At 50.3% G+C, this 18,085-nt stretch overlaps 2 protein-coding genes across 2 annotated transcripts; one reads left to right on the top strand and one right to left on the bottom strand.

Moving 5' to 3' along the window:
• Window positions 1–2,592: 2,592 nt before the first annotated feature.
• LOC311216291 (olfactory receptor 14C36-like) lies at window positions 2,593–3,528 on the top strand (the record flags this gene model as incomplete). Its single annotated transcript, XM_084297837.1, has 1 exon — window positions 2,593–3,528. One exon carries the CDS (start codon window positions 2,593–2,595, stop codon window positions 3,526–3,528), a length of 936 nt encoding a protein of 311 aa, XP_084153963.1.
• A 9,213-nt stretch (window positions 3,529–12,741) lies between these two features.
• Window positions 12,742–13,674, bottom strand: LOC311216292 (olfactory receptor 14C36-like; the record flags this gene model as incomplete). The annotated part of the gene is made up of 1 exon (XM_084297838.1): window positions 12,742–13,674. One exon carries the CDS (start codon window positions 13,672–13,674, stop codon window positions 12,742–12,744), a length of 933 nt encoding a protein of 310 aa, XP_084153964.1.
• Between the last annotated feature and the right edge of the window lie 4,411 nt (window positions 13,675–18,085).

Raw genomic sequence — 18,085 nt, forward strand, 5'->3', positions numbered from 1 at the left:
CCCAGGCAGAAAGAAGGCCCCCAGATGGGTTGTCCTGTCCCTTCTGCTTGAGTCCATGAGTGGGCAGCAGCAGGCACAAGGCTTGGCTGTGTCTCCACAAGAAGCTGCAAGGCCAGCAGCAGGCCCCTGGCTTGGAAGCTGCTGCTGAGGTGACTTGCGTCTGGTTGGCTGAGAGGCCGCAAGGAGCCTGCTGGGTTGGGATGCCTACTTCAGGAGTGGTTTCCACCCTGATGGAGCTTCCTTTGGTAGTATGAAAGAGCAGGAGAGAAAAAACTGCCACAAAGTGTGCATTGGAAGGATGGCACTGGCCATGAGGTAGAAGAAATGTCCAGTGGAAGAACTGGTCTTGCTGCTAGAGTCTGAGGCAAAGAAGGCATTAAGTACCTCATCCTTTAAGTTATCTCGAGATCTTCACCATATTTCCCACATATCTAATAATGGTTCTCCTTAATCTATACTATAATACTTTATAGTATTTTTATAAAGAGTTTTTCATTGTCTTTGAGACTCACAGACAGATTGACCTCCAGCTTGGCTTTGGACCTTCTAATTTTGACCTGCACAGCCCCATAACATTCAGGACACAGCTCCAGACAAACTGACAGCATGCATGAGAAGGAAGCACAGAAGAATTGGAACCTGACAGCCTTCCATCCCCTACCCTTCTCTGATTCTGTGCTGCAATGCCATTCAACTGATTACAGCTGTGTTATCCAAACTTTTCTGCAAGTCCTGATGCTGCTGTCTTCTCAGAGATAGCACAATCACAGGAAGGCTGAGCTGTCTGCCTGCAGACATGAAGAGCTGACAGAATGGAGAATGGGTGTGGGCAAACCACGAGAAGCAGCAGGATTTTGCATACAGAGATCTCTTGACATTTAGAAGGAGAAGAACCCAGTACTGCACCAGAGGAAGAGTAACCCACACATCAGGGCAGCCTGGGACCCTGCTGAGTGAGCAGTGGCCAGGAGGAGGAGGGCCTGGGAACCACAAGGGATGCCATACGAGCAGTGGTGCCTGCTCACCAGGAGCCAGGCCAGCTTCCTACAGAGATGCCTTATGAGATATTTGTGTCCATAGCTATGGCTGTCGTCTCTGCCACTAAAGCTTTTGAGGAGAAAGCTAATCACTAAAGCAACAGAGCCTAATTAACTTCTTGCCCACCCATGAAGCAGGCAGGGGTCATACCATTCTCCTGCACTTGGCAATGCACATCCCCATCTTCCAGTGTCCCAGGAAAAACCCTAAGCAAGGTGTGAAGGGAAAGAATCTCCCTTCCTTGAGTAGGGAGTCAAGCCCTGACCCTTGTGCTTGGTGACACACATCCAGTTTTCCTACACATCAGTGTCACCTTCACACAGCTTTTGTCTCTTTGTCCTCACTGCCTCCAGGGTTCTGCTCTAACGAGCTCCAAGGGAGGCTGTGTCAGTGCTGGCCCTCAGGGGGACACTGCAGGAAACTTGCCTCTGACTTGGACTTCTGGAGAGATGTCTTCAGTTGTCTCTGAGTGCCTGAGGTTCGTGGGCTCATCAGCAAAGCCCCCAGAGGGGTGATTGCAGTGCCTTGGGCTGGTGCTGTGCTGCTGAGCTGGGCCAGGCTCGTGGGACAGAGAGAGCTCGTGGCAAGAGGGCCCTGGTGCAGAGAGACAGCTGTGCCCAGGAGCAGCTCCTCTGCACAGTGCAGCAGGGCTGGGGGCACTGCCTGCAGAGACAGAGTGCTTAAAGACAGGCAGAAGTGGCAGGATGCACAGAGCTCACTGGGGGAGAACACTTCCCAGCCCTGAACCCAGTAAGTCTCTGGCTGGAGGGCAATGCAGTGGCAGGTCCTGGAGGAAGGAGGTGCTGGGGGTGCAGGCAGGGGTGCCCAGGGCTGTGGTGCAGAGCAGGGTCCCTGCTGTGCCCCAGGGGCTGTGTGCCGGGGCAGGGCCTCTGCCGCCTGCCAGGCTCAGTACTCAGCCTGCCCAGGGAGCCCAGGGGCTTGGGCAGAAGAAGGGCAGGGCAGGAGCTGCCTGCAAAGAGAAGGCACTTTCTGCACTCTCTGCCTGCCTCTTCCTGCTCTGATTGTGAGGTAGGCTCTGTGTTAACAGAGTGGCTGGATTTGCACAAGTGACTGAGCTTCCTATTTCACTGAACGGAGACATGAACAGGTGGTTAGTGATGAAACTCAGAATATCCCTTCCCTTCTCTTTGCTTTCAGACTGCACCAGGGCTTTTCTGAGCTGTTCTTTAGGACCTGAAATCAAGATGTGATTTTTTAACACAACCTCTGAGCGCAGCCATACCCCAGGTAAGTGCTGCAAGCAGACAGCAGCCAGAGGATGGACAGAGCAGCCCTCCTGGATGTGCCCTCTGGCTGAGGTTTGCCCCCACAGCAACAACATTTCCCACTGCAGTGGAGCAGAGGTGGCTGCTGTGTACAGGACACTCAGCAAGCACAAAGCAGGGCTACAACCAGGGAGAGACAAAAAGGGCACCTTGAAAGAAAGGCAATGTAAAGGCTTTAATGAGAAAAGAAATGAGTATTATTCAGGGAAGTTTCCCCTAACAGACTGTATTTTACCTTCTTTGCAGTGCCCTTGACGAACGGCAGGAAATGCCCAACATCAGCTCAGTGAGCGAGTTCCTCCTGCTGGCGTTCGCAGACACACGCGAGCTGCAGCTCCTGCACTTCGCGCTCTTCCTGGGCATCTACCTGGCTGCCCTCCTGGGCAACGGCCTCATCCTCAGCGCCGTAGCCTGTGACCACCGCCTCCACACCCCTATGTACTTCTTCCTGCTCAACCTCGCCCTCCTCGACGTGGGCTGCATCTCCACCACTCTGCCCAAAGCCATGGCCAATGCCCTCTGGGACACCAGGGCCATCTCCTATCAAGGCTGTGCTGCACAGGTCTTTCTGTTTATCTTCTTGATGTCAGCAGAGTATTCCCTTCTCACGGTCATGGCCTACGACCGCTACACTGCCATATGCAAGCCCCTGCACTACGGGAGCCTCCTGGGCAGCAGAGCTTGTGCCCAGATGGCAGCAGCTGCCTGGGGCAGTGGCTTTCTCAATGCTGTCCTGCACACGGCCAACACATTTTCCCTGCCTCTCTGTCGAGGCAATGCTGTGGACCAGTTCTTCTGTGAAATCCCCCAGATCCTCAAGCTCTCCTGCTCAGATACTTACCTCAGGGAAGTCGGGGCACTTGTCTTTAGTGTTTCTTTAGGCTGTGGTTGTTTTGTTTTCATTGTGGTGTCCTATATGCAGATCTTCAGGGCAGTGCTGAGGATGCCCTCTGAGCAGGGCTGGCACAAAGCCTTTTCCACGTGCCTCCCTCACCTGCTTGTGGTCTCCCTCTTTGTCAGCACTGGCATATTTTCCTACCTGAACCCCCCCTCCATTTCCTCGCCATCCCTGGACCTGGTGGTCACACTTCTCTACTCGGTGGTGCCTCCAACTCTTAACCCCGTCATCTACAGCATGAGGAACCAGGAGCTCAAGAATGCAGTGAGGAAACTGTTTCCATACATGCTTCTTAAGCATCCATGATGTGTTCAGAAGATGTATTCTTAATACTATGCAAATATTTTGATTCATATTATATCTTATCATTTTTATCATTACTAGTGTTATCATAACATTGTCATTAATAATAATGCTATCAGAAATCAAAGGATATTTGGGAAAATGATAGAACATTTTAAAAATTACTTTTCTCTGTTAATATTTTAACAATATTTTATTTGTTTTTAATAACGTAGTTCTCAGCATTCTGAATGTTACATTTTGTGTTAGTTTTTACCATATCATCTAATATAAACACATATCCAGGCTTCCTAGGTAGATAGAGACAATAAAGAAGTCAGCGGAAATTCATTGGTCTCAGTATCCCTCTCTTGCCATCTTCTCTGGAGCTGGGGGAGCAGCCCCAGCACGCAGGAGGGGCTCAGGGCCAAGAGTCCAGATGCCACATGCAGGAGCAGCCCCGGTGGCCCTCGGGGCTGCCCCTCACTGCCCGCTGGGCTCTGCCTCTCTGCTGCCTTCGGGTCGGGGCTGCTGCTTCCCTGGAGCCATGGCCATGGCCACCAGCAGGACGTGGCCTTGTCACTGCTGCTCCCTTTGGCTTCCTCATTGTTCTCTTGTGCTTTCACATTCAACTAAGTCTTGAGATCTCGTGTATCTTGCTGACAATCTTGTTGTCTGTACAGTGGCATCTCTTTCATTGCACAGTTCTTCCAAAGCTGGTGCTAGGAATGTACCCAAGGAACTACTGCATGAATGGGCCTCTTGCTTTTCGGGGCTTCATTATGGATCAGAATTTCAGAGTGTTCATGTAGTGCTGGACTGGGAGCTCCGTTCTTGGCTGGCCATGGCTCAGCAAACAATAACTGGCCTTGACTGGCCTGGGACTGTCCTGGTGGTGCTTAGTCTGATGGTAAATGGCATGCTGGAGAGGAATCTGGAGCTGCTCTGTGCCTGGGCCAGGCCTCTTGTGATGGCCGGGGGAGCGGGGCTGGCCCTGCGGGGCACAGGCACTGTGTGCTGGGGATCTGCCAGGCAAGAGAGCAGGGCTCCTGCAGCTTCACGGACCTCCACCTCCTGAGCACAGGGGCTGCTAGGGTGGCCCAGAGCCGCCTTTGTGCCAGCAGCTGCGGTGCCTTGCGAGGGGCTGGGGCTCTGGTGGCCGTGCCCAGAGCCCTGCAGCAGCCTGCGGTGGGCACTGCCCTGGGGCCAGCACAGCCTGGGCTACTGGGCTGGGGAGAGGGCAGGGAGGTGGGGAGAGGTGGGCAGGGGCTGGGCTGGGCTGGGCAGTGCCCGGCAGAGGGCAACAGCAGCGTCAGGGAGCGGTGGCAGCATGCAGGGGAGGGCTCCCAGCAGGGCTTGGTGCTGCAGAGCCAGGGCTGCACCAAGGGAGCCCAGAGCTGCAGGGGCAGGGGAGAGGAGGCCTCTCTGGGCCCTTGCTGGCCTGGGCAGAGCAGGAAGGGGGCCCAGAGCATTCGTCCCCTCCCTGCAGCCTGCCAGCACATCTGCTGAGGGCCAGAGCGGCTGCTGCAGTGGCAGGGAGCTCAGCATGGCCCTTGCAGCCCCCTGCCCTGGGCCTGCCTCTGCCCTTGGGCTCGGCCCCGGCCTTGGCTCTGCTGGCAGGAGCGCTCTTGGCATGCGCTTCCTGGCCTCCCCTCGCCTGCGCACAGCTGCTGCCCACTCAGGCTGCTGCCACAAACGTGTCCTCACAAGCAGCACCACCCCTTGGGCTGCTTCTCCTGACCTCTCCCAGCTCACTGTCTTGACTCCTTGTCTCTGCTGGGCCCCACATTCCCCACCCAAATGTGTCCCTTGACTGTCGGTTCCATTCCCCTGCCTCATGGAATTACTGTGCTATGGCAGCACGTGTTTCCCTTGGGCCGTCTACCAGACACAGTAATGAATACTCTGAGCAGGACTAGAAGGGTCCTGCTTCAAGCCAGGGGGAGGCAGGGAGGAAAGGGAGAATCGGGTTTACTGGACTGGGTATATTTAATGGCCTGGCACATCAGATCCACAAATGTATCAGGCTCTACTGGAGACCGGTGCACAGTGTTCCTAATGCCATCAAGCTAGAAAGAGGTAGAACCCACCTGTATTTCTGGAGTGACAGGGGGATCCCAACAGTTAACTGTACTGGAGGCTGAAGTGAGTCTAACTGGGAAGGAATGGCAAAAGCACCCCATTGGGACTCGCTCGGAGGCTATGTGCATCCTCGGCATAGACTGCTTCAGGAGAGGGAACTTCAAAGTTCCAAGATGGCACCACCATTGGGGATTTGGCAGAGCTGCCTTGTGAAAAGACCTGCCCAGTCAATAGCAACTCTATTTGAGTAATGTGACTTTTCACATTACTCAATTTAGTTTTCCGTGGCTGGAAGGGATCAATGTCCCCAAAGAGGCCAAGCTCATGGGTACAGCTACAGCCACTTGAAGAAATATTTTCTTTAGTTTTCATTCTGAGTTTTCCACAGAAAACCCAAGAGAGACCATGGATGTCCAGTTTTCTAGTAAGATTCAGGCTGTATTTCTCAGGTTCCAATGGTCATTTCAAATTTATTTTATTTCAAATTTATTTTATATTATATTTTATTTTATATTATATTTTATATTATTTATTTTATTTTATTTTATTTATTTTAATTTTATTTTTTTCCCAAGGAACCCCTGACTTGTCTTAGAAAGGGTTTCCCGTGCTGAACTGGGCTGCATTTACAGGGACAAAGACCACTGCTGGCAGTGGAGGTATCAGACCTCCAGTCTCTGCTTTTCCTCCCGTAGAAGAAGGTCTCCAAAGAAGTCAACCTGGATCAATAGCAATAGGAGAATGATGCTCAAAATTGAATTGCAGAAAAATCAACCTTTAAAACCAGAAAAGATTTTTATTAGGTGCTTTTTGAAAACTTCTTCCTTAACTACAGCATGCAGGTTCTGCAATTAGGGGCAAAAGCTGTGAAGACTTGAAGAAAACTATGGAGGAGATGTTAGGAATTTCTGCATTTTAATGAGTTCCATGGTGGATTGTGGTGCTGAGTCTATGAAGCTCAGGTACTGAGAGGAGAATGATGCAGCTGCTAGAGAAAGTAAAGTCAGAAGGAAAAGCTGAAGTGACTTGGAGTATTAATGGGCCCCACTGAGGGCTGTTACTAACAAAGCCTCCCCAGGGACTAGTTAGGGTAGATAATTGGAGATCATGATTGCAGATAGGCAAAGCACTGTGCTGAGAAAAGTCTTGGTTGGTTTTGGTGATGCAGAAGAGCCAAGGCCTGACCCCTGGAACTGTGAGAGGAGATCCTGCACCCCCACGTCCAGCTCAAGGCTCTTTCTGGGGTCTGTGGGCTGTGGTGGGCAGTGGGATACCATGAGAAGAATAATGGTATGACACCACTGACCTGCTGCACAGGGTTGCAAGAAATCAATGAGGCCCCATCACAAGGAATATAACATATCTCTTCCTAAGCTACTGCCAAGGGGACAAAAACTTCACAGCTGTTAGGGCCTTCCTTTTTTACCAGCACCCTCTGCCTTCTCCTCTGCAGGCTTTCCAATGCTGTCCCACATATTGCCCTATTGTATTGAAGTCTGCAGGCACCCATCTCTGTTCGCCATCTTGCTTTCATGCCTTGCTTTTACTGATGTCTCGTCAGCCCTCACCAGCTGTTCCTTGAAACACAAAGCCAGGGTCTGATCAGAGGGTGACCTCTGGCACCACAGCATGACCCTTTGAGATACATTTCTTCCTCCTCGTGGCCAATATGTAACTTCCAATGTATACTCCATGGAAGTTTTTCTCTCCTGCTCTTTCCTACTAAAAAAAGGAAGCTCCTTCAAGGAAAAAAACCCTCCTGAAGTAGGCATCCCAACCCAGCAGGCTCCTAGCGGCCTCTCAGCCAACCAGACACAAGTCACCTCAGCAGCAGCTTCCAAGCCAGGGGCCTGCTGCTGGCCTTGCAGCTTCTTGGCTAGACACAGCCAAGCCTTGTTCCTGCTGCTGCCCACTCAAGGACTCAAGCAGAAGGGACAGGACAACCCATCTGGGGGCCTTCTTTCTGCCTGGGTCCTCCTGGGTCTGGAGGCAGAGGGGATCCCCCAGCAGCATGCCAAGCAGGTGCCTTCTGCTGGCCTAGCAGGGCCACTGCCAGATGTCAGCCCAAAAGTGCAGCTCCCAGGGAGAAGTCAAGGCTGACCTGCCACCTCCAGACACAAGTGACCTCCCAGTCCCTTTCTGTGACACGTTCCTGCTGCTGCCCTATCAAGTGCAGAGACAGAAGTGACCTCACAGTCCCTGCCACAGTCACATTCCTGCTGCTGGGGCAGGACATCCTGACGCAGAGCTCACCTCTCTCTTGTATCGTAGGGAGTAGATTTTACCATTCTTTGTTAGAGATAAAGCAAAGTTTATGTTGGAAGATTTAGTGTTCTGTTTTTGGTGTCATGTTTCTGGTTACGGTATGGGCAAGCATTAAGGTTTAGGGTTTTGTTTAGGTCTGGCAAGAAGGCTAGGGATAAACAGAGCATTTTAATGATAGTGTTAAGGGCAGGGATCATGGTGAGCAAGAGAGTAAAGGGAAGGAAAGGGGACTATGGGCTGAGTTTTTCTTCAGGTGATATTTTGAGCTCTGCTTTCCAATAGTGGATTCCTGTCAGGATGTTGCACTAATGTTTAGGTTTAAGGATTATTGTTTGTTTTTGAAAATAGTTTACAGGCCCTACAAGAATTTCTGAAATCAGTTTTACAGCAGCATCAACATTACAGGAACCCTCTTATCTCTACAAAGTTAAGTTTCTGAGCTCCTCTTCCCTTCCTCTTCCCTCCTTCAAATCTCACATCTCTCCTGGCCAGGCTACTCCTAACCTCCCCATATCAGTCATTTAACTGAGATCAGCTTTCTGATGGCTGTTATTATATCAGAGTACCTGTCTCACCTCTGTTGGCTACTCTATTCTGTGGTATTAGACTGCTCTAGACTCTATATTCCAGACTCTGTTGGCTATTCTAGTCTGTTAGTACGAAAGCCTCCCATGGGAATTTTTTGGGCAGATAACTGGAAGCCATGATTATAGACAAGAAAAGGCACTGTGCTGAGAAATCTTGGTTTGTTTTGGTGAATCAGAAGGTGAAGGCCTGACCCAAGCCACCGGAGGGGAGATCCTGCAACACCAGCACCCCTATGTCTCACTCTTCCTGGGGTCTGTGGGGCAGGGGGTGATGCCCACAATATCATGTGAAGGACAATGGTAAGACACCTTCCAGCATTTGCGAAGGATTGAAAGGAGAATTCATAGTCCAAATGCCATGAGTATAACACATCTTCTCATAAGCCATGGCCAAGGGGACAAAGATGTCAGTGCTGCTGCAGCCTTTCCTTCTTGTCAGAGCCCTCTGCCTTCTCCTCTGCACGCTTTCCTGTGCTGTCCCACACTTCCCTGAAGGCTGCAGACAGACACTTCTCTTCCCCACCTTGCTCTCACTCTGGTGTTCCCATGATTTCACTGCTGCCTCTCACCAGCTGTTCTTTCAAACACAAGGGCATGGGCTGATCCAAATTCCCTCTGGGTGACCTCTGGACCCACAACACAAGTGCCAGTGCCTCACCTCCACGTCAAGAATTTCATCTGACTATCTACTCTAAATCTACCCTCTTGAAGTTTAAAACCATTCCCCTTGTCCTATGATAGAGTCATAGAAATCATAAAAGCACAAATTTGGAAAGGACCTACAAGACCATTTAGTCCAACCTTCCTATCACTAATACTACTCACTAAGCTACTGAGCCATATCTCCTAGCAACTTGTCCTGGTGCTTCTTGAACACTGAGGGCCAGTGATTCCACCATGTCCCTGAGCAGACCATTCTAGTTCCCGACTACTCTTTCAGAGAAAAAGTTTTTCATGATATCTAATCTAAACATCCCCAGGCACAACTTGTGGCCATTTCCTCGAATCCTATCATTAGTTATCTGAGAGAAGAGGCTGACCCCCACCTCATCACAACCTCTCTTCAGGAAGTTGTAGAGTGCAATGAGGTCTCCCCTGAGCCTCCTCTTCACCAAAGGAAATAATCCTAGTTCTCTGAGCCTCTTCTCATAAGACCTGTGCTCTAGCCCCCTCAACAGTTTGGTTGCCCTTCTCTGGACATATTCCAGGACCTCGATGTCCTTCTTGTAATGAGTGGCCCAAAACTGAACACAGTGCTCGAGGTGTGGCCTCACCAGAGCCGAGTACAGGAGGATGATCACCTCCCTGCTCCTGCTGGCTGATCTATTTCTAATACAGGCCAGAAAACCCTTGGTCTTCTTGGCCACCTAGGCACACGGCTGGCTCATGTTCAGCTGAGCATCCATCAACACTCCCAGGTCCTTTTCCTCTTCACAGTCTTCTAGCCACTCTGCCCCAAGCCTATAGTGTTTCATTGTGTTATTGTGGCCAAAGTGCAGGACCCTTCACTTGGCCTTGTTGAACCTCATCCTATTCACCTCAACCCAGCAATCCAGCCTATCCTGATCCCTCTAAAAGGCCACCCTTTCCTCATATGGATCGTCACTACCTCCCAACTTGGTGTCGTCTGCAGATTTAGTGAGGGTACACTCAATCCCCTCATCTAAGTCATCAATAAAAACATTAAACAAGATAGGTCCCAGTACCGACCCTTGGGGGACACCACTTGTAAGGATGCCAGCCGGACTAACCAAAAATCTTGGTTAAAATCTCTGAGGAGAGACATTATGGGCTTCACAAGGACAATGGTAGCAGTGTCACAGATAATCAAAGATACATGGGATCATAAAGTCATAGAATGGTTTGGGTTGGAAGGGACCTTAAAGATCCTCTTATTCCAGCCATCCTCCTAGTAGACCTGGTTGCTCAAAACTCATTTCAATCTGTTCTTGAACACTTCCAGGGTTGGGACATTCACAGCTTTTCCAGGAAACCCGTTCCAATGCCTCACCATCCTCAGAGGAAAGAATTTCTTCCATATATCTAATTTAAACCTGCCCTCTTCTAGTTTGAAGTCATTACTTCTTGTCCTATCACTACACCCCCAGACAAAGACTGTCTCCGCAGCTTTCCTGTAGGTCCTCTATAAGCACTGGTAGGTTGCTCTAAGGTTTCTCCAGTGATGAGTAGTACCAGTTCTCTCAGCGTGCCTTCATAGCAGAAGTGCTCCAGCCCCTTGATCACCTTTGTGGCCCTCCTCTGGACCTCTTCAAATAATTCCATGTACTCAAACTGCTGCGTTAAACCACAGAAGTCTTTTTGGCACACGGTGTGGGGCACAAAGTGTTGAGATAATGACAGATCTTACCACAGAGTGCTAAATTTAAATTGTTATAAGCATTAGACCAGTTTAATAGTTGCTAATCACAAGGTCAACATTTTGGATCTCAGGTCTGTTGAGCTTGTTTTCAGAAATGTGTTGTATAGCACATTACTTACTGCACGTGTTCCCGTTGTGCTCTTTATCATTCCTGGGTCTGTGTCGTGGTTTAACCCGGCCGGCAGCTAAATACCACGCAGCTGTTCGCTCACCCTCCCCCCTCCCTCTCTGGGACGGGGGAGAGAAATGGAAAGTGAAGCCTGTGAGTTGAGATAAAGACAGTTTAATAAGACAGGAAAATAATAATAACAAAAGTAATAATAACAATAATAATAATAATGATACAATGGTGATAATAGGAAAGTAATAGTAATATGTACAAACAAGTGATGCACAATGCAATTGCTCACCACCCGCTGACCGATGCCCAGCCTAACCCCGAGCAGTCCGGCCCCCTCCCCCGGCTAGCCACCCCTATATATTGTTTAGCATGACGTCAGATGGTATGGAATACCCCTTTGGCTAGTTCGGGTCACCTGTCCTGGGTCTGTCCCCTCCCAGCTCTTACTGCACCCCCAGCCTGCCCGTTGGCAGGACAAAGCAAAAGTCTGAGGTGTCCTTGGCTTGGTATAAGCACTGCTCTGCAACAATTAAAACATCGGGGTGTTATCAGCACTCTTCTCATCCTAAGCCAAAACACAGCATTCCACCAGCTACTAGGAAGAAAATTAATTCTGTTCTAACTAAAACCAGGACAGAGTGCTGCACCAGACCTCGCCACAGCACTTCAAAATGCATATCCTCAATTACTCTGCAGTCTTATGGACCTTTGCCTGCTGGCTCTTCACCACCTCTGCTGGCATTGCACAGCCCTCCTTTAGCCCATGGACTTCTCAGATTCCCCTTTTCCTTTAACAGACCCTTCTTTGGATGGTCACACATTTTATGACGTTCTAATCACTACCCACTGAGCACATTGTCCCTGGAGATCCCCTGACATCTCCTGGAAACTCCAGATTCCTCTACAGGCTGGAATCTGCCATCTGCCGCACTGCAGAGGGTGCAGTCCCATGCAGATAAGTTTAAGATCAGTTGTCATCTCCTTAGGCAAGTTCTGCCATAATGGAAGCTCTTAGTGCTGCCCTTGGTTCCTCAGGGACCACCCTGGGACTTTCAGCCTGTGTCCTTCACTCTATGACCAACCCCCAGAATAGAGAAGAGCAAGGAGCGACCCCTTGGCTCTATTCCTGATAGCACATCTGGAAGAGGTGTCCAAGCTTCTGGGTTTGCCGTGAGCAGGTCCATTTGTTACTGTGGTTCTAGTAGGGAGGCCAGCTGTGACCCAGGCCTGCACAGTGCCTGTTCCTGCTTGCAGCCACAGGGATGCCACTGCAGAGAGAACAGGACTGTCACCAAGGTGCATGAGATCTAAGGGCTTATCCAAACATAAGAGCACAAGAGAACAGTGAGGAAGCCAAAAGAGAGCAGCAGTGACAAGGCCACGTTCTGCTGCTGGCCATGGCCATGGCTCCAGGGAAGCAGCAGCACTGACCCAAAGGCAGCAGAGAGGCAGAGCCCAACAGGCAGTGAGGGGCAGCCCGGGTGGCCCTTGGGGCTGCTCCTTCATGTGTCAGCTGGGCTCTTGGTCCTGAGCCCCTCCTGCATGCTGGGGCTGCACTCCAAGCTCCAGAGACGATGGGAAGAGAGGGATACTTAGATCAGTTCATTTCTGATAGCTTCTTTATTGTCTTTATTTACACTGGAAGACTAGTACAACGGGTAGATTAGATGATTTGATCAAAGTATATAAATTAATTAACAGGCAGGATATTAAGAATAACATTACTGAAATAATGATAAAAATGAAATGACATGGATCACAATAATTTCACATAATTATGGTTATATATTATAAACACATTATTAATGCTTCAGAGGCATGTATAGGAAAAGTCTCCTAACTCCATACGTTAGGTCCTTATTTCTCATGCTGTAGATGAGGGGATTCAGTACTGGAGGTACCATTGAGTACAGAAGTGCAACCACCAGGTCCAGGGATGGGGAGGAAATGGAGGGGGGCTTCAGGTACGCAAACATGCCAGTGCTAACCATCAGGGAGACCACAGCCAGGTGAGGGAGACACGTGGAAAAGGCTTTGTGCCGGCCCTGCTCAGAGGGCATCCTCAGCACAGCCCTGAAGATCTGCACATAGGAGAAAACAATGAAAATAAAACAACCAAAGCCTAAAGAAACATTAAATGCAAGTGGCCCAACTTCCCTGAGGTAGGCATCTGAGCAGGAGAGCCTGAGGATCCGGGGGATTTCACAGAAGAACTGGTCCACAGCATTGCCGTGGCAGAAGGGCAGGGAAAATGTAGTGGCTGTGTGCAGGACAGCATCGAGAAATCCACTGCCCCAGGCAGCTGCTGCCATCTGGGCACAAGCTCTGCTGCCCAGGACGCTCCCGTAGTGCAGGGGCTTGCAGATGGCAACGTAGCGGTCATAGGCCATGACGGTGAGAAGGGAATACTCTGCTCCTACCAGGAAAACTAAAAGGAAGACCTGTGCAGCACATCCTTGATAGGAGATGGCCCTGGTGTCCCAGAGGGCATTGGCCATGGCTTTGGGCAGAGTGATGGAGATACATCCCACGTCGAGGAGGGCGAGGTTGAGGAGGAAGAAGTACATGGGGGTGTGGAGGCAGTGGTTGCAGGCTATGGCGCTGAGGATGAGGCTGTTGCCCAGGAGGGCAGCCAGGTAGATGCCCAGGAAGAGCCCGAAAGTCAGGAGCTGCAGCTCGCGCGTGTCTGCAAATGGCAGCAGGAGGAACTCGCTCACAGAGCTGATGTTGGGCATTTGCTGACATCCTCTGTCGGAGATCAAAAGGTAGAACAAAGTTAGAAAAGATTTGGATGAGGAAAACCTATTACAAGTCTTTGAGAACCCCCAAACAGAGCCTCTCTCTTTGCAGCAGAACCTTTCTGCAGCTCTCTTGCTTGAGCTGTTGCTGGTGCTGGCTGAGAGTGGCATGGGGAGCAGGGGCTGCTGTGGGCTATAGAGGAGTCCTACCTGCAGCAGGATGGAATCAGGAACGTGAGGGAGACTCAAGTTCAGTCCACTTGTCTGGTCAATGAGTTTGCAGAGTTTTCTTACAAACAACTCATCTGACTGCAGAACAGAGCTGCAGTGTTTTACTTGCTTTAATGTTATTCAGTTGGCCCTGTAACGCTTAGGTGAATTATTGGATGATTGAATGCTTTGACTCTTCATGTGTGCTCCTGGTGAAATCCTGCGGATGCCAGGAGGCAACGGGACTGTCCTTTGGTGAAGACTGAGTAGAGCAGATCTGCCCAACAATGAGCTTGGGCATGAGAAGAAACTGGAGACAGCTGAGAGCAGAGAAGCCCAACTCAAAATACAGATGGACAGAATCCTCACCTTATCTCCAGGTGTGTGATCAGGATCTCAGCTCTTCCGTCCTAGCCAGAGGTGCAGAAGGTTCAAACCTGCTGCCCACAGACAGCCATCCAGCAGAACAGACATGGCCTTAGCAAGGAGGTGTCTTCTCCTTGGGGCACCTGGATAACACAAGGATGCCAGGAGAGAGCTGCATCCTGCTGGAGAGCAGCCTGCAGTGCAGGAGGATGCCCAACGGACAGAGCTGGATATCTGCAAGCTGGAGTGTCCCATATCCCAGCTGCACCCCCTGCAGGGTCTGGAGGAGACTTGTCCACGCCTCTCTTATCTGACAAGGGGTAGCTAGGTTGTGACACTCCAAGGGGCTTCTGCCAGACTTCCTCACCTCGCACTGCAACCCAACAGGACTCTCAAAGCCTACTGCATTGCCCACTCCCAGAAACAAGACCCAGCAGGAGACCCTTCCAGGACTTGCAGCTGCATGGCCCTGCAGCCAGACACTTACCTTGTCAAGGGATGTGCAGGTTTCTCCTGCAGGCAGCTCTCAGCATCCTCCCACTCCCAGCTGCCTCCAAGCCCTCTCACCTTCTCTCCTCTCCTCTCCTCTCCTCTGCCCGGACCAGCTGTGGTCAGAGCTTCCAGCCCTGCTGCGCTGTGCAGAGGAGCTGCTCCTGGGCACAGCTGTCTCTCTGCTTCATGGGACTTTTTAAAATGTGTTTTTTTTTCATGTACCAGGAGCCCGACCCAGATCAGCAGCAGAGGCCTAGCCCAAGGTATTATAATCACCACTCTGGTGGCTTTGCTGATGATCCCACGAGAAGCCAATTAGGGTCTGGTGCTTTAATGATTATCTGTCTCCTCAAAAGCTTTAGTGGCAGAGGCAATAACCATAGCCATGGACCCAATTATCTCATAAGGAAGCTCTGTAGGAAGCTGGCCTGGTTCCTGCTGATAAGGCACAAATGCTCGTATGGCATCCTTGTGGTGGAAACCATTCCTGAAGTAGGCATCCCAACCCAGCAGGCTCCTTGCGGCCTCTCAGCCAACCAGACACAAGTCACCTCAGCAGCAGCTTCCAAGCCAGGGGCCTGATGCTGGCCTTGCAGCTTCTTGGCTACACACAGCCAAGCTTTGTGCCTCCTGCTGCTGCCCACTCATGGACTCAAGCAGAAGGGACAGGACAACCCATCTGGGGGCCTTCTTTCTGCCTGAATCCTCCTGGGTGTGTAGGCAGAGGGGATCCCCCAGTCAGCATGCCAAGCAGGTGTCTTCTGCTGGCCATGCAGGGCCACTGCCAGATGTCAGCCCAAAAGTGCAGATCCCAGGGAGAAGCCAAGGGTGACCTGCCACCTCCAGACACAAGTGACCTCACAGTCCCTTTCCGTGACACGTTCCTGCTACTGCCCTATCAAGTGCAGAGACAGAAGTGACCTCACAGTCCCTGCCACAGTCACATTCCTCCTGCTGGGGCAGGAGATCCTGACGCAGAGCTGAGCTCTCTCTTGTATCGCAGGGAGTAAATTTTACCATTCTTTGTTAGAGATTAAGCAAAGTTTATGTTGGAAGATTTAGTGTTCTGTTTTCGGTGTCATGTTTCTGGTTACGGTATGGGCAAGCATTAAGGTTTAGGGTTTTGTTTAGGTCTGGCAAGAAGGCTAGGGATAAACAGAGCATTTTAATGATAGTGTTAAGGGCAGGGATCATGGTGAGCAAGAGAGTAAAGGGAAGGAAAGGGGACTATGGGCTGAGTTTTTCTTCAGGTGATATTTTGAGTTCTGCTTTCCAATAGTGGAATCCTGTCAGGATGTTGCACTAATGTTTAGGTTTAAGGATTATTGTTTGTTTTTGAAAATAGTTTACAGGCCCTACAAGAATTTCTGAAATCAGTTTTACAGCAGCATCAACATTACAGGAACCCTTTTATCTCTACAAAGTTAAGTTTCCGAGCTCCTCTTCCCTTCCTCTTCCCTCCCCCAAAGCTCACATCTCTCCTGGCCAGGCTACTCCTGACCTCCCCATATCAGGCATTTAACTGAGATCAGCTTTCTGATGGCTGTTATTATATCAGAGTACCTGTCTCACCTCTGTTGGCTACTCTATTCTGTGGTATTAGACTGCTCTAGACTCTATATTCCAGACTCTGTTGGCTATTCTAGTCTGTTAGTACGAAAGCCTCCCATGGGAATTTTTTGGGCAGATAACTGCAAGCCATGATTATAGACAAGAAAAGGCACTGTGCTGAGAAATCTTGGTTTGTTTTGGTGAATCAGAAGGTGAAGGCCTGACCCCAGCCACTGGAGGGAAGATTTTGCACCCCCAGCACCCCTATGTCTCACTCTTCCTGGGGTCTGTGGGGCAGGGGGTGATGCCCACAATATCATGTGAAGGACAATGGTAAGACACCTTCCAGCATTTGCGAAGGATTGAAAGGAGAATTCATAGTCCCAATGCCATGAGTATAACACATCTTCTCATAAGCCATGGCCAAGGGGACAAAGATGTCAGTGCTGCTGCAGCCTTTCCTTCTTGTCAGAGCCCTCTGCCTTCTCCTCTGCACGCTTTCCTGTGCTGTCCCACACTTCCCTGAAGGCTGCAGACAGACACTTCTCTTCCCCACCTTGCTCTCACTCTGGTGTTCCCATGATTTCACTGCTGCCTCTCACCAGCTGTTCTTTCAAACACAAGGGCATGGGCTGATCCAAATTCCCTCTGGGTGATCTCTGGACCCACAGCACAAGTGCCAGTGCCTCACCTCCAAGTCAAGAATTTCATCTGACTATCTACTCTAAATCTACCCTCTTGAAGTTTAAAACCATTCCCCTTGTCCTATGACAGAGTCATAGAAATCATAAAAACACAAATTTGGAAAGGACCTACAAGACCATTTAGTCCAACCTTCCTATCACGAATACTACCCACTAAGCTACTAAGCCATATCTCCTAGCACCTTGTCCTGGTGCTCCTTGGACACTGTGATGGTCAGTGAGTCCACCACGTCCCTGAGCAGACCATTCTAGTTCCCGACTACTCTTTGAGAGAAAAAGTTTTTTGTGATATCTAATCTAAACATCCCCAGGCACAACTTGTGGCCATTTCCTCGAGTCCTATCATTAGTTATCTGAGAGAAGAGGCTGACCCCCACATCATCACAACCTCTCTTCAGGAAATTGTAGAGTGCAATGAGGTCTCCCCTGAGCCTCCTCTTCGCTAAAGTAAATAGTCTCAGTTCCCTTAGCCTCTTCTCATAAGACCTGTGCTCTAGCCCCCTCAACAGTTTGGTTTCCCTTCTCTGGATATGTTCCAGGACCTCGATGTCCTTCTTGTAATGAGTGGCCCAAAACTGAACACAGTGCTCGAGGTGTAGCCTCACCAGAGCCGAGTACAGGATGATGATCACCTCCCTGCTCCTGCTGGCTGCACTATTTCTAATACAGGCCAGAATACCCTTGGTCTTCTTGGCCACCTAGGCACACGGCTGGCTCATGTTCAGCTGAGCATCCTTCAACATTCCCAGGTCCTTTTCCTCTTCACATTTTTCTAGCCACTCTGCCCCAAGCCTATAGCGTTGCATGGAGTTATTGTGGCCAAAGTGCAGGACCCTGCACTTGGCCTTGTTGAACCTCATCCCATTCACCTCAACCCAGCAATCCAGCCTATCCAGGTCCCTCTGAAGGGCCACCTACAGATCCTCAGACAGATCAACACTACCTCCCAACTGAGTGTCATCTGCAGACTTACTGAGGGTACACTCAATCCCCTCATCTAGGTCATCAATAATGATATTAAACAAGACAGGTCGCAGTACCAACCCCTGGGAGACACCACTTGTAAGAGGATGCCAGCTGGACTA

The sequence above is a fragment of the Netta rufina genome (assembly GCF_964035555.1).
Source record: "Netta rufina genome assembly, chromosome: 18".
NCBI classification, from domain to species: Eukaryota; Metazoa; Chordata; class Aves; order Anseriformes; family Anatidae; genus Netta; species Netta rufina.